The following is a 13,882-nucleotide window of genomic DNA, read 5'->3' on the forward strand; positions in this document are numbered from 1 at the left end:
CATTGTGAAAATTGAAGATGAAGGTCATCCTGAGGAAAGACGGGTGTCTAGCAGCTATCAGTGAAAGGCTGGTAGATTTCACAAATGATAACAAATGGATCGAAATGGACGGGAATGCTATGGCAAACTTTCATCTAGCATTAGCATTAGCATTAACATTAGCATCGAGGAGAAGAAAACAGCTAAGGAGATATGGGATCATCTCACCAAATTATACGAGGCCACATCGTTGCACAATAAAATTTTCCTTTAGAGGAACTTGTATACTCTCCGTATGTCAGAATCTACTTCAGTGACGGAGCACTTAAACACACTAAACACGTTATTTTCTCATCTTACATCCTTAAGATGTACAATAGGAGAACAAGAACGTGATGAACTTATACTTCAAAGTCTACCTGATTCGTATGATCAACTCATCATCAACTTGACAAACAGTAATGTCACTAGTCTAGTCTTCGATGACATTGCAACTGCAATTTTACAAGAAGAAAATCGACGCAAGAACAAGAAAGACAGATAAGTAAATATGCAACAAGCAAAAATGTTAACAATGATGAGAGGGAGATTAACAGAACGTGACTAAAACAACAGTCACAAACATGGTAGATAGAAGTCGAGAAGCAAGAAGAATTTAAAGTGCTACAACTGTGGAAAAAATGGTCACTTGAAGAATGATTGTTGGAGTCTAAATAAAAACTCCAATCCACAAGGTAATACCGCAAACACTTCAGATGATGGAGATGCTCTATGTTGTGAAGCTTCAACCACTGTGGAAGACAGAAAAAGATTTGCAGATATATGGCTCATTGATTTAGGAGCAATATATCACATAACCTCAAGAAGAGAATGGTTTCATCATTATGAACCTGTCTCAGGAGGATCTGTGTATAGTTGCAATGATCATGCCTTAGAGATCATTGGCATAGGAACCATCAAATTGAAGATGTATGATGGAACAATTAAAGTTGTTCGAGTGTGCGGTACGTGAAAGGCCTAAAGAAAAATTTATTATCCTACGGATTGTTGGATAATAATACAAATAAGATTGAAACACGTAATGGAATCATGAAGGTGTTCCGTGGAGCGCTTGTGGTGTTGAAAGACAAAAATATAGCAGCAAACTTGTACATGCTGAAGGGAGAAACTTTGCTAGAAGCAGAAGCCTCTGTCGCCTCATGTAGTTCAGATTTTGCAATGCTATGGCATCAGAAGCTTGGACACATGTCAGAACAAGGAATGAAAGTCCTTGTGGAGAAAAAACTACTTCCAGGCTTAACAAATGTATCACTTACTTTGTGTGAGCATTGCATAACAAGTAAGCAGCACCGGTTGAAATTCAACACATCAAATTCTAGAGGTAAAAGTGTTCTAGAATTGGTTCACTCTAACGTATGGAAAGCACCAGTTACATCTCTAGGTGGAGTAAAATATTTTATCTCATTCATTGATGACTACTCCAGGAGATATTGGGTGTACTATATTAAGAAGAAGTCAGATGTGTTTTCCACTTTCAAAAACTTCAAAGCGCGGGTGGAACTTGATTTTGGAAATAAGATCAAGTGTTTCAGAACAGATAATGGAGGAGAATATACAAGTGAAGAATTTGATGACTTTTACAGGAAAGAAGGCATCAAAAGACAGTTCATAGTGGCAAACACTCATCAACAAAATGGAGTGAAAGAGCGGATGAACAGAACCTTGTTAGAAAGAACAAGAGCAATGTTGAGGGATGCATGCCTAGAAAAATCATTATGGGCAGAAGCAGTCAATACCGCATGTTATTTGGTGAATCGAGCTCCATCTACTGCAATAGAGCTGAAGACACCAATGGAGATATAGACTGGTAAACCAGCTGATTATTCAAACCTCCATGTATTTGGAAGTATTGTGTACGTGATGTACAACTCCCAAGAAATTTCAAAGTTGGATATAAAATCCAAGAAATATAAATTCTTAGGGTATGATGATGGTGTAAAGGGGTATCGCTTGTGGGATCCCACTGCCCGCAAAGTGATCATCAACAGGGATGTTATCTTTGTAGAAGATAAGCTACAAAGAAAAGAAGACGATGATAGCGCTGAAAAGTCAGAGACTACACATATACATGTGGAAAAGGAGGTTGAACAAGGAGATTCTTCTGAAGCAGAACCAGCATATGATGAACAAGAACCAGAGAGTTCTGAAGCTCCAATAACTCGCTAATCAGATTGTGTGAGAAGACGTCCAAATTGACACTCAGATTATGTTATAGAAGGTAATATTGCATATTGTCTTTTAACAGAGGACGGTGAGCCATCAATATACCAGGAGGTAATAAATAGCTCAGATGCTTCACTGTGGATGATGGCGATACAAGAAGAAATTGAAGCCCTTCATAAAAATAATACATGGGACTTTGTGCCACTACCACAAGGAATGAAACCAATTGGTAACAAATGGGTCTTCAAAATCAAGCGAAATGGTGATGATCAAGTGGAGAGGTATCGTGCAAGAATGGTGGTCAAGGATATACTCAGAAAAAAGGTATTGATTTCAATGAATTTTTTCTCCTGTGGTTCGACTAACAACAGTTCGAGTAGTCTTGACAATGTGTGCTACATTAAATTTACATCTAGAGCAGTTAGATGTTAAAACAGCTTTTCTTCATGGAAATCTTAAAGAAGAGATTTACATGCTCCAGCCTGAAGGTTTTGAAGAAAATGAAAAGAATAACTTGGTTTGTAGGTTGAACAAATCTCTGTACGGTCTAAAGCAGGCACCGATGTGTTGGTATAAGAGATTTGATTCCTTCATTATGTGCCTTGGATACAACAGACTTAATGCAGACCCTTGTGCTTATTTCAAGAGGTCTGGTGATAATGATTTTGTTATATTGTTGTTGTATGTGGATGACATGTTGGTTGCAGGACCCAACAAAGATCATATTGAAGAATTGAAGGCACAACTGGCTAAGGAATTTGAAATGAAGGACTTGGGATCAGCAAACAAGATTCTAGGGATGCAAATTCACCGAGACAGAAATAATAGGAAGATTTGGCTTTCACAAAAGAATTACTTGAAGAAGATATTGTCAAGATTCAACATGCAAGATTGTAAGCCAATTTCTACCCTTCTTCCTATTAACTTCAAATTATCCTCTAGTATGAGTCCTAGTAGTGAAGAAGAGAGGATGGAGATGTCTCGAGTACCGTATGCATCGGTAGTGGGAAGTTTAATGTTCGCTATGATATGCACAAGACCAGACATTGCGCAAGCAGTGGGAGTGGTTAGTCGGTACATGGCAAATCCAGGCGAAGAGCATTGGAATACAATAAAGAGGATCATGAGTTACATCAAAGGGACCTCAAATGTTGCATTATGTCACGGAGGATCAAATTTACTTATCAATGGGTATTTTGATTCTGACTATGCAGGGGATTTGGATAAAAGCAAATCTACTACATGATATGTGTTCAAAATTGCTGCTGGAGCTGTAAGATGGGTTTCAAAATTGCAGTCAGTTATGGCTACGTCAACAACAGAAGCAGAATATGTAGCAGCTACACAAGCCAGAAAAGAAGCAATTTGGTTGAAGATGTTATTGGAGGAGCTTGGGCACAATCAAGAATATGTCTCTCTATTTTGTGATAGTCAAAGCACCTTGCATCTAGCAAGGAATCAACATTTCATTCAAGGACAAGCATATACGAGTTCAGTACCATTTCATTCGTGAAAAGGTGGAAGAAGGGACGGTGCAGAAGATCTATACCAAAGATAACATAGCAGATTTCATGACGAAAGCGATCAACGCTGATAAATTTACGTGGTGTCGATTCTCTTGTGGCCTGTCAGAGACGTAAGCAACATGAAAGTACAAGGTAGAAAGAATGACGTGAAGATATGATTGTTCCAATCAAATCTTCAAGTGGGAGATTGTTGAAAGTCAAGAACGGTGCACATGACACCAAAAATTAGCTAGCATTTGTTGAATTTTTTGGAAAATGGTAAAATCATTTTTAGTCATTGTAATTTAGGGTATTTACAAATTAGTCCTTAAGCTTCAACTATAAATACCCTAGCTCATTTAGCTTCAAAACCATCCCAAAACATTCTAGTTTTCTCTCAATACTAGAGAATTTAGAGAGTTTTCTTGAGAGTTGTTTTCTCATTTTTATCAAGAGAGAATTGTCATTGTTTTCTCCTTGGTAGATAGAGAGAAGTTGTAATTCCTATTTTCTCATAGTGAAATTCTTCTACCGTTGAACGTGGTTTTTACCCTATATTATTTAGGGGTTTTCCACGTAAAATTTGTGTCTCTTTTATCTTCATTTTTATTTTCTCAAATTATTAGTTACGATTTTGCTCTATCCGATAGTCGTCTTCCGCAACACCGGGTACCTGAGAAAATCCACAAGCAACCAACATCGCCTTATATCGGTCTACCATTCTGTTTGCATTCTGTTTGCATTCTGTTTAACTTTAAAAAAAAAAAAAGCTATTTACAACCTACTGTTGATCGCCCAACGGGAAGAGGAACAAGTTACCAAGTGTTATTTCGAAGAAGGACATTATACTCGGTCAACACGGCCTCTTTCCATTGAAGATTAGCCAAAGCTTGATCGATGCAACCTACAGTTTTGATGTAGTGATTATCCTTAAAAAAACTTAATACAACCTTACCCAAATTATTTTTTTTAATAAAAATGTCAATCCTATTAAATTGAATTGAATTGGAACTCATAAAATTTAAATCAAATTACCATTTGAAATCTACTTAATTAAACGAGTCTCGATCTACATAAACGATGAAATGAGAAAACAAAAATAATTTTAATATTACACATTAAAAAATAAGGATAAAATCTTAAATTTCGTAAATTTAAATTGCAGAACGAGGATAGAAATATTTTATTCCATAACAAATACGAGAAATACACTACGTACAATTGACAACCCCTATATTTTAGGATACAGATGGCAGTGGAACGTAATAGAGAAGTTATTTTTGGAGCAATAAATTCTTTAAAATAAACGATGATTAAATAATGATAAAATACACCAACAACCAGTTGATCTTGTGGGATGAGACAATAGGTTCCTTAAGTAAAATCAGGGGTTCGAATTATGACGTTTGCGATGGAGCAAACTAGGTTGAGAGGGTCGCGCTCGCATCTGCAGTACCCAATTTAGATTAGTCGGTCAATAGATCGAATAACAGTGATTAATTCAAAAAAATAATGATAAAATACTCGAACAACATAATCATGCAGCCCACTTGTATGCATGCATGTACCTTGAAGCAATATCGAATAGTGTGAAACGGTTTTATGTACAAAATTATTAATTTGTTGTTTACCGACCGGATTTTCTCCGTATCTGTGGGGATTTCGTACACATGGGACATATGATTATGCCTTGTAATTTAAATGTAATTATTGATTTGTTTTTAATAATTAATTTTGAGCTCTTCCTGTTGAGAGAATAAATACTGCGCCAATATCGATTTTGGCCGACTTGCTTCATTTGGGCATCGATTTGGAATCTGAATTTTCTTATTATTATTTAATTTAATTAACGTTGTCTTAATAAAAGTTGACTCTGTCTTAATAAAAGTTGAGATTTAATTCATTTATCCTTAAAAGGAATCAAAGGTTGTTTTTAAAAATTAAAAGGTCATCGAGTTTTTTTTTTCAATTTGAGATTCTTTTATTTTAAGAGTATACTGTTAAATATGTCAAGATTTTTAAATAAGTGTATGTAATTGAATTAGTTTCAAACTTCTTACAGGTATACGGTGCATGTTTTGACTAAATGTAACCTAAATTTATATATCAGTGTTGAATATAGTTTAGGCAATTATAAGATAATATCGTTTAAAATCTCTTTGATTTATTCATAACACGTGTTTTATATTTGTTTAATTTATATATCAAATGTTTTCCACATGTTTCAATTTAACCAAGGTATTGAATTCGACTTTTCGAGAATATGATATAATCAAATACCCTACATGGGAGAGTTTTATTGTTCTTGTGATCTTATCTCTCTCTCTTTCACCCTATACATATTTTTGAACCCTAATATTTTTACTCGAAGTCTAAACCCTTTCAAGTACGAGTGTTTAAAATTAAACAAATAATTATCGGACCTTGGTATTAAGGTGCATGTGGAGTTGGTGGCTAAACATGAATAAATCAGAAGTGGGATATCGAATTAACAAATAAGAAAGAAATGAGCAAGATCCCAGTCTCAGACATGCAGACACAGCAAATCCAAAACAGCTAACAATGGCAAAATCAAAGGGATTTCTGCATTATATTTTTATCATAAAAACTCTCGGATATATAGAAAGGGCAATGGCCGGCTGACATGAATAAATACTTTGATTGTTTATTTATTTTAGTGTTGGCAGCAGGATCTTATCATCTGAGATATCATGGTTGCTGGCTGGACAGTCCAACCAGGTTTGATTGGTACAACTCTAAGCAAGAACAAGGACGGACGCATGATTTTACGTTAGAGGAATAAATTTAAATTTTTTAAATGTTTAAGGGATGAACTTGAATTTCAGAAAATTTCAAAGAACGAAAACATATTTTTAATAAAATCATATAAAAAATTAAAATATATATAATTTTAAATTATAAGGACAATTGTCCCCACCCGTACCCGGCCATCCATCAGCAAGAGTGACAAACTAAGATATTATCTGCGGTGTAAAATCACAACATTTCATATACTGCGTAATAAGATTTGAGAAGATAATGTCAAAAAGTTTGAATTTTCTTTATTGTTGGATGGTTATAATTTTATTGTTTCTCTTTCCATTGACTCATATATATATATATATATATATATATATATATTTGTGTGTGTGTGTAATTGATATATAGAGCCGACCCACAATGAGAAAGATGCACAAGCTCTAAAAAATCAATTAATTGTCTTCCCATGAAAGCAACACAGAACCTTCTTTGGGGAGAGCCTTAGTTTCGGATTATATATATTGAAAATCGACTATTGCATTGGGTGGCATCGTCCATTAACACACACTAAAAAGATGGAGAATGTTGATGTATTTGGAGTCGGCAGCAGTGCACGTATCGGCAGTTGGAGGAGCAACGCCAGGCCCATGGAAGCTTTCTCAATGTCGGCTCGTGAAGAAGATGACGAAGAAGACCTCAAATGGGCTGCCATTGAGAAACTTCCTACTTTTCTGCGTGTGAGGAGAGGGATACTCACCGAAGAAGAAGGTCAGTCGAGAGAAGTCGATATTAAAAATCTGGGTTTCATTGAGAGAAGGAATCTGCTCGAAAGGCTAGTCAGAATTGCAGAAGAGGATAATGAAAGGTTCTTGTTGAAGCTTAAAGAACGCGTTGATAGGTATGCTTTTCCAAAAAAAAATCCTACTTTATTTCGACTTTTTTATGATTGTTTAATGCATTCAAGTTGATCGAAATGGATTATGAACACAAATCACAGAGTGGGACTTGATATGCCGACGATTGAAGTCCAGTTCGAGCATTTGAGTGTGGAAGCAGAAGCATATGTGGGAAGTAGAGCATTGCCTACCATATTCAACTTCACTGCAAATGTTCTAGAGGTATTCTTCTTGTTTGAATAAACAACTTCGAATCTTTTAATTCAACAGAGATTACCAACTTTTTATGTTGTTTTCTTTGAAGGGATTGTTGAGTTACCTTCACATTCTTCCCAGTAGAAAGAAGCCATTACCAATCCTTAATGGAATCAGTGGAATTATCCGACCTCGAAGGTAAGAACTTCTTCATCGGAATAAAAAAAACAGTTCAATATCTCTTGAAACGTTGACGACACTCGTTTTCTATCGAACTTCTTCAGGATGACATTGCTATTAGGGCCTCCGAGCTCGGGCAAGACCACATTACTATTGGCATTGGCTGGAAAGCTCGGTAAAGATTTGAAAGTATGGAACTTATTTCATTTTAATCCCTTTTCTTTCATTTGATTGGCATTGTGATCTGACATTGGGTAAATATGTACAAAAATCTCAGTTTTCAGGCAGAGTAACTTACAACGGACATGGAATGAAAGAATTCGTGCCCGAGAGGACATCAGCTTATATAAGTCAATATGATGTTCATATAGGAGAGATGACAGTAAGAGAAACATTAGCCTTCTCAGCAAGATGTCAAGGTGTTGGACCTCGTTATGGTAAAAACTGAAACTTTTCTGAACTTTGATTTGCAAATTGATCTGAGAAGTTTGCGGTTCTATAGCTAAATCTGCATTTTGGGAATTGGCAGAGATGTTGAAAGAATTGTCTCGTAGAGAAAAAGAAGCAAATATCAAGCCTGATCCTGATATCGATATCTTTATGAAGGTAAGAAGACTATGATGCTTTTTTTCGTGCTTCGGTACTCTTCGCATTCGTTATATCTGCAATTTCAATAAACATAACATGATTTAAAATGGGAGTACTGTTAAATTTGCAGGCTGCAGCACTAGAGGGACAAGAGGCGAATGTAGTTACAGATTATATTCTCAAGGTACAAATGTAGCTATGGACTAATGGAGACAAAGAACAAAAGAAGAAACAGACAGAATCTTTTCGATATCTGTTAAGAATATAATATTGAAAATTTTCAGATATTGGGGCTTGAAGTTTGTGCAGATACCATGGTGGGAGATGAAATGAGACGAGGTATCTCTGGCGGACAAAAAAAGCGAGTCACTACAGGTAAATCTGATTCAATGATTTTCTGACAACTACTTGACAAAAATATTTATTATATCCCAGAATTTTGGACAAATGATATGATGGTTTTAATCAATTTCACCTCACTAAAATTTTACAGGAGAGATGTTGGTTGGACCAGCAAGGGCACTTTTCATGGATGAGATATCTACTGGCTTGGATAGTTCTACAACGTTTCAAATAGTAAATTCATTGAGACAGTCCATTCATATACTCAATGGAACAGCTCTAATCTCTCTCCTTCAACCGGCTCCGGAGACATACGCTCTGTTTGATGATATAATTCTGCTTTCAGATGGTCAGATTGTGTACCAGGGTCCGCGGGAAAATGTGCTCGAGTTCTTCGAATACATGGGGTTTAAGTGTCCAGAAAGAAAAGGAATTGCAGACTTTTTACAAGAGGTAATGGTTTAATTTTTACTTTTAAACATGCAAATTTTGTTTGAATATGTAACTTTTTTCTTTCTTTTGGTTCATGGGTGCAACAGGTGACATCAAGGAAAGATCAAGAGCAATATTGGGCACGTACAGATGAGCCTTACAGTTTCATCTCTGTCAAGGAATTAGCTGAAGCATTTCAGTCTTTCCACATCGGTCAAAAGCTAGGCGATGATCTTGCAGTTCCATTTGATAAGTCTAAAAGCCATCCAGCTGCTTTAACAAAAGAGAAATATGGTGTTTCAAAGAAGGAACTGTTAAAAGCTTGTGTATCCAGGGAATATCTACTAATGAAGAGGAACTTATTCGTCTATGTTTTCAAAATCATTCAAGTGAGTAAAGAAATATCTAAAGAGACTATATGCATGTTTCAAAACTGTGACTGGAACATTTTGAAGCCTAACGGATTGCTATGTTGGTGAAAATTTCAGCTTATTTTCATTGGATTCATCACCATGACAATTTTTTTAAGGACGGAGATGCACCGAGATTCGGTAACAGATGGTGGGGTTTTCATGGGAGCTTTGTTCTTTATTCTCCTTATGATAATGTTCAATGGATTCGCCGAGCTCGCGTTGACCATCTTGAAACTTCCGGTCTTCTACAAGCAAAGGGACCTTCTTTTCTATCCTACATGGGCATATTCTCTACCTGCATGGATCCTTAAGACCCCGGTTAGCTTGTTAGAAGTTACTATCTGGGTTTTAATGAGTTATTATGTCATTGGCTTCGACCCAAGTGTAGGGAGGTGAGACACAAGTTAACAAATCTGTTATGGTCTATATTTTTGTGTGCCGCAATCTAATTAAAGGTCTCATCGGCAGCTTTTTCAAGTATTACCTGGTACTCCTATGTCTTAGCGAGATGGCATCGGGACTATTCCGGTTAATGGGAGGATTAGGAAGAAACATAATTGTTGCAAACACTTGTGGTTCATTTGCCTTACTTGCAGTTCTTGTCATGGGAGGATTCGTCTTATCCCGAGGTGAAACAACATACAAATTCAACACATTAATTACTATAGTTACTATTATTTCCTTAATGATGTAAACTTGAGTTTCAATTTTGATCATCACATTCTGCTTCATCAGATGATGTCAAGAAATGGTGGAAATGGGGTTACTGGATCTCACCATTGATGTATGCACAAAATGCCATAACTGTGAATGAATTCCTGGGGAAAAGTTGGCGACATGTAAGCAACATTTTCTGCATATGTGAAACTAAACCAGGGGACATTACTGAATCTGAAATATTTGTATTGTAGGTTCCTTCCAACTTTACTGAACCATTAGGAGTTTTGGTCATGAAGTCTCGAGGATTTTTCCCGGAACCGCATTGGTATTGGATTGGAGTAGGAGCTTTAATTGGATACTGTTTCCTATTCAATTTCCTTTTCACATTGGCATTAAAGTATCTTTACCGTAAGTTTTTCTCATTAGCTTTTTCAGTTTTTGGTATGAAGCTTATTTTCTGATAGTTTGATTTGATTCAGCATTTGGGAAGCCTCAAGCAGTAATATCTAAAGAAACGTTAGATGAGAAAATTGCTAACAAGGCCGGACAGAATATCGAGCTATCATCAAGGGGAAGAGGTTCTTCTGGTGAGTCATTAGTTGAATTAATCAACAGTGTATTATATTCAGATGCTGTATTGATATTACTCATGCTGTGACATGATCAATGCAAAAAATAATGCAGAGAGCTCTAACGGTAGCCGAACAGATGCATCATTGAGATCATTGTCTGCAAAAGTTGGAAGTGTCATTGAGGCTAATCACAAGAGGAAGAGAGGCATGGTTCTTCCTTTTGAACCCCTTTCAATGAGCTTTGATGAAATCAAATATGCTGTAGATATGCCACAGGTATCCTACCTTTTATCTGGTTTAAAACTAGAAACTAGGAAACATAAACGTTTAGATTTTTCTTTTATTGAATATCCATGCATGAAAATACAAAATTGTGCAACAAGTTGAATTCTTTTCAATGCTTCCAGGAAATGAAAGCTCAAGGTATTTCTGAGGAACGGTTGGAACTTTTGAAGGGAGTGAGTGGAGCTTTCAGGTCTGGGGTCCTAACAGCTCTGATGGGTGTTAGTGGTGCTGGCAAGACCACTCTAATGGATGTGTTGGCAGGAAGGAAAACCGGTGGTTATGTCGAGGGAACAATCAAAATTTCAGGGTATCCAAAGAATCAGAAAACATTTGCTCGCATATCCGGGTACTGTGAGCAAACAGACATCCATTCCCCGCACGTTACAGTCTATGAGTCCTTGATTTTCTCTGCATGGCTTAGACTACCCTCAGAGGTCAATTCAGAGACCAGGAAGGTATGTAGTTAATTACTTTTAGCATCTTTGCTCAAGGAATGTAAGAAACATTTGTTTTAAATCAAATTATTGTGTTACAGATGTTTGTCGAGGAAGTAATGGATCTTGTGGAGCTTGCTCCATTAAGGGAAGCTCTTGTAGGATTGCCTGGGGTGAACGGTCTATCAACCGAGCAACGCAAGAGGCTAACAATTGCAGTTGAACTTGTTGCCAACCCATCCATAATATTCATGGATGAGCCTACATCTGGTCTTGATGCCAGGGCAGCAGCTATAGTAATGCGAACGGTAAGGAATACTGTTGATACAGGACGAACCGTGGTGTGCACGATCCACCAGCCAAGCATTGATATATTTGATGCTTTTGATGAGGTGAGAATTGTACCAGTTTTTGTTTCCATTTATCTTTTTCTTCTTAAAGCTAACACAAGTACTTAATTGGACAAAAAAACAGCTACTTCTATTGAGAAGAGGAGGTGAAGAAATATATGTTGGTCCATTAGGCCGCCATTCTTGCCATTTGATAAAGTATCTTGAGGTCAGTCTCATGAATGCATGATAATAATAGCCGATTATATCTATATATATATTGCTAAATTCCTAGGATTTTGCTTGTTGAAGGAATATATATATATATGTTGCTAAATTCTAGGATTTTGCTTGTTGAAGGAAATAAATGGAATCCCAAAGATAAAAGATGGTTACAATCCAGCAACATGGATGTTGGAGGTTACTTCAGAAGCACAAGAAGAAGCAATTGCTGTCAACTTTACCAGCATATACAAGAATTCTGAGCTGTATAGGTAGGATCCATATTTATAGTTTGCATGCTACCTTAAAACTGAACTATGCATTAATTGATAAAAATCGGCGATCACTATAAATTGTTAAAATCATTGTGCAGGAGGAACAAGACATTGGTCAAGGAACTAAGCAATCCTTCACCCGATTCCAAGGATTTATACTTCCAGACTAGATATTCACAATCTATGCTCACTCAATGTATTGCTTGCTTATGGAAGCAGTACTGGTCTTATTGGAGAAACCCGCCGTACAACGCCGTGAGATTTTTCTTCACAACTTTTATTGCTCTATTGTTTGGGACAATATTCTGGGATCTAGGTTCCAAAAGGTATATATATAGCTATTTAATGCAAACAAGTGCAAGTAATGTGATTTAGTGTTTTAATCTCCAAACCATTTGAACTACTTGGTAATTGCAGAGCAAGGCCACAGGATATTTTGAATTCGATGGGTTCCATGTATGCTGCCGTTCTTTTTATAGGATTTCAAAATGCTTCATCTGTTCAGCCGGTTGTGGCAATCGAAAGAACGGTCTTTTACCGAGAAAGAGCAGCCGGAATGTATTCAGCACTACCATATGCATTCGGCCAGGTAATGCTGCAGTTGTTTTTCAAGATTCCGGAACCTGGAGTCTAGGCTTTGGAAACAAGCTGATGGTCACCATTTATTTTTCCAGGTTGTGATTGAGCTGCCATACAATTTGGTTCAAACCGTCATTTATGGGGTTATAGTGTACGCCATGATTGGATTCGAATGGACTGCCCACAAGTTCTTTTGGTATCTCTTTTTTATGTATTTCACCTTCTTATACTTCACCTTCTATGGGATGATGACTGTGGCCGTCACTCCCGACCACACTATCGCCGGCATTATTTCATCCGCCTTCTTTGCACTTTGGAATCTCTTCTCCGGATTCATCGTCCAACGAACGGTACCCCTAGTAACCCTTCTGCACACTTCCTTAATGCAAAAACGGTCCTAACCAATTGAGTTTTGTTCCAATGACAGAGGATTCCTGTGTGGTGGAGATGGTATTATTGGTTTTGCCCCATTTCTTGGAGCTTGTATGGACTGATTGCTTCACAGTATGGTGGCATAAAGGACACATTCGACTCCGGCATAACGGTGGAACATTTCGTAAGAACCTATTTCGATTTCAAAGAGGATTTTGTGGGAGTCGTCGCAATTGTGGTGGTCGGTATTTGTGTGCTCTTCGGGTTCATGTTTGCATTCTCAATCAAAGCATTTAACTTCCAGAAGAGATGAAACTACCATTAATATATATTCTCAACATTAAGTTTTGGCCATTTAAGATACAAAAAGTTCAGGTTCTTCAAGGAAGAAGAAAGATATGTATGATCATTGAGTAGATTTGTTAACTTTGTTCTCTGTATTGTACAGTTAATTTTCCATTGAAGTACCGCATGTATTCTCCATATTTGTATGTAGAACTTCCATGTAGAGTTTGACCGTAAAAGAAATCGTATAACACAGCTTTGTTACCCAATTAGTACAATTCTATAGATTTTATTTATGCATAATCGGGCTATCGTATATGTCATGTGGCAGCAACGGATTCGAAGGCCGAGTTTCT

The 13,882-nt window shown here is 36.8% G+C and overlaps 1 protein-coding gene across 1 annotated transcript; it reads left to right on the forward strand.

Annotated features, from left to right (window-relative positions):
* The first annotated feature begins 6,920 nt into the window (after positions 1-6,920).
* LOC120161866 (pleiotropic drug resistance protein 1-like) lies at positions 6,921-13,563 on the forward strand. Its single transcript, XM_039172079.1, has 24 exons — positions 6,921-7,365; positions 7,465-7,585; positions 7,668-7,756; positions 7,843-7,927; positions 8,016-8,175; positions 8,268-8,344; positions 8,457-8,510; positions 8,611-8,701; positions 8,820-9,121; positions 9,208-9,489; positions 9,589-9,905; positions 9,982-10,142; positions 10,249-10,352; positions 10,425-10,581; positions 10,653-10,760; positions 10,858-11,021; positions 11,153-11,485; positions 11,566-11,856; positions 11,939-12,022; positions 12,154-12,287; positions 12,389-12,616; positions 12,708-12,879; positions 12,965-13,219; positions 13,297-13,563. Exons 1-24 carry the CDS (start codon positions 7,043-7,045, stop codon positions 13,552-13,554), a joined length of 4,350 nt encoding a protein of 1,449 aa, XP_039028010.1. The 5' UTR covers positions 6,921-7,042; the 3' UTR covers positions 13,555-13,563.
* The last annotated feature ends 319 nt before the right edge of the window (positions 13,564-13,882 follow it).

This window comes from Hibiscus syriacus, unplaced genomic scaffold (assembly GCF_006381635.1).
Source record: "Hibiscus syriacus cultivar Baekdansim isolate YM2019G1 unplaced genomic scaffold, ASM638163v2 tig00002880_pilon, whole genome shotgun sequence".
Lineage (NCBI taxonomy): Eukaryota > Viridiplantae > Streptophyta > Magnoliopsida > Malvales > Malvaceae > Hibiscus > Hibiscus syriacus.